This window comes from Octopus bimaculoides, chromosome 7 (assembly GCF_001194135.2).
Source record: "Octopus bimaculoides isolate UCB-OBI-ISO-001 chromosome 7, ASM119413v2, whole genome shotgun sequence".
Lineage (NCBI taxonomy): Eukaryota > Metazoa > Mollusca > Cephalopoda > Octopoda > Octopodidae > Octopus > Octopus bimaculoides.
Window position 1 is genome coordinate 11,846,350 of NC_068987.1, and position 2,035 is coordinate 11,848,384.

Here is a 2,035-nt window from a genome sequence, read left to right on the forward strand (position 1 = left end):
TATATTTGTATATATATATATTTGTATATATATATATATATATATATATATATGTATATATATATATATTTGTATATATATATATATGTGTATGTGTGTGTATATATGTTTGTGTCTGTGTTTGACCCCCCCTAACATCGCTTGACAACCGACGCTGGTGTGTTTACGTCCCCGTAGCTTAGCAGTTCGGCAAAAGAGATCGATAGAATAAGTACTAGGCTTCTAAAGAATAAGTCCTGGGGTCGATTTGCTCGACTAAAGGCGGTGCTCCAGCATGGCCACAGTCAAATGACTGAAACAAGTAAAAGAGTAAGAGTTCATAATATAAAGAAAGGCTAAATTATGTCTTTTTTAATGCTATGTAGGATTACACTATCTAACATGTTCTTTTCATATTCAATATGGTAGGGTGTGATTTGAGGGAAAATTTGGTCACTATTTCCAGCTTTTCTGCTGTTGTTGCTATTGTTTAGGCTCCAGTCAGTCTTTGCTCAGGTGGACTGAAGTACTTGATGTTGTTTATCATAAGATTATTTATGACGTAACCTTTATGTTGTTTCAGGTCATTGTAGCTACTGTGGCATTTGGAATGGGTATTGATAAGCCAGATGTTCGCTTCGTTATTCACCATTCTCTCAGTAAATCTATGGAAAACTTGTATCAAGAATCCGGTCGCGCTGGTAAGAAAGCTATGCGTCTGTAAATTTCTTTTCAGAGATTTTGTTATTTAAGTTTTCGTTCATGCCCCATTGCTACAAGCATTGTGGCGTCTGCAACAAGAACAAAGAGATCATAGAGTTTAGGACCAGGTTTCAATTCCTTCCGTCTGTAGTGATTTTCACTTCACATTCATGCTCTTTGGAATCATCATCATCATCATCACCATCATCAACATCATCACCATCTTCATTGTCGTCGTTGTCATCATCATCAGAACTGCTTTGCTCTCGATATATATATATATAGGCACAGGAGGGAGTGAAACTCTGAGTAACATTTTTTTATTATACGTGCCACCCGCACAGGAGCAAGTCCAGCGGCACTGGCAATGACTTTGCTTGAATGCTTTTTCACGTGCCATCGGCACACGGGAGCCAGTCAACTGCTCTGGCAGCGATCACGCTCGGATGGTGCTCTTAGCACTCCACTGGCATGGGCGGCAGTCACGTACATATAAACACACACACACACACACACACACACAAATACATACACACACACACACACACACAATTGGCTTCTTTGGTTTCCATCTACCAAGTTCACTCACAAAGCTTTGGTCAGCCTGGAGCTAGAGTAGAAGACACTAGTCCAAGTTGCCACACCACGGGACTGAACCCAAGACCACATGGTTAGGAAGCAGGCTTCTTAACCACACAGCCACGTCTGATGTGCATGTAAATGTGCACAAACACACAGACTATACATATTAAAATCTATGCACACACACACACACACACACACACGTGTGTGTGTGGAAGAATATAAAATAAAGAATTGCAACAGTTGTGAAATGCAACAAAGAACAGTGAATCGTCTGCCAATAAATCTGGCAGATATTCAAATGCTGCTCATGGAATTGCTGGAATTCTGAGATATGTTGTCCTATGAGCTTTGTGATAAACCAGAAAGTCAATCAAAGAATTTATTCCTGTATAATCCTTTCTCTTACTCCGTAGTGAAGCTGGCAAAGTTTTCAGTTTGGTAAAGGTCAAAGAAAAACAGCAAAGTCTGTTTAGACTATATCATCATTACAATTAATTACCAAAGTCGTTGTCGTTGTTGTTATTGTCATCGCTGTCATTGCCGTCATCATCGTCGTCATGTCACCATCGCAGTTTTTGTTGCTGTCATCATCGTCATCACCATCATCGTCATCTTCGTCATCACCATCGTCGTCGTCTTTGTCATTAGCATCGTCGTCATTTTCGTCATCACCATCGTCGTCATCTTCGTCATCACCATCGTCGTCATCTTCGTCATCATCTTCGTCATCACCATCGTCGTCATCTTCGTCATCACCATCGTCGTCATC

General features: G+C 40.3%; 1 protein-coding gene across 1 annotated transcript in view; it reads left to right on the forward strand.

Annotated features, from left to right (window-relative positions):
• Positions 1-2,035, forward strand: part of LOC106882388 (ATP-dependent DNA helicase Q1) — a 31,641-nt gene that overhangs the window by 19,947 nt on the left and 9,659 nt on the right. The window contains exon 8 of the mRNA XM_052969118.1: positions 563-680. Coding sequence (XP_052825078.1) covers positions 563-680 — 118 coding nt within the window. The remainder of the gene's footprint in view (positions 1-562; positions 681-2,035) is intronic.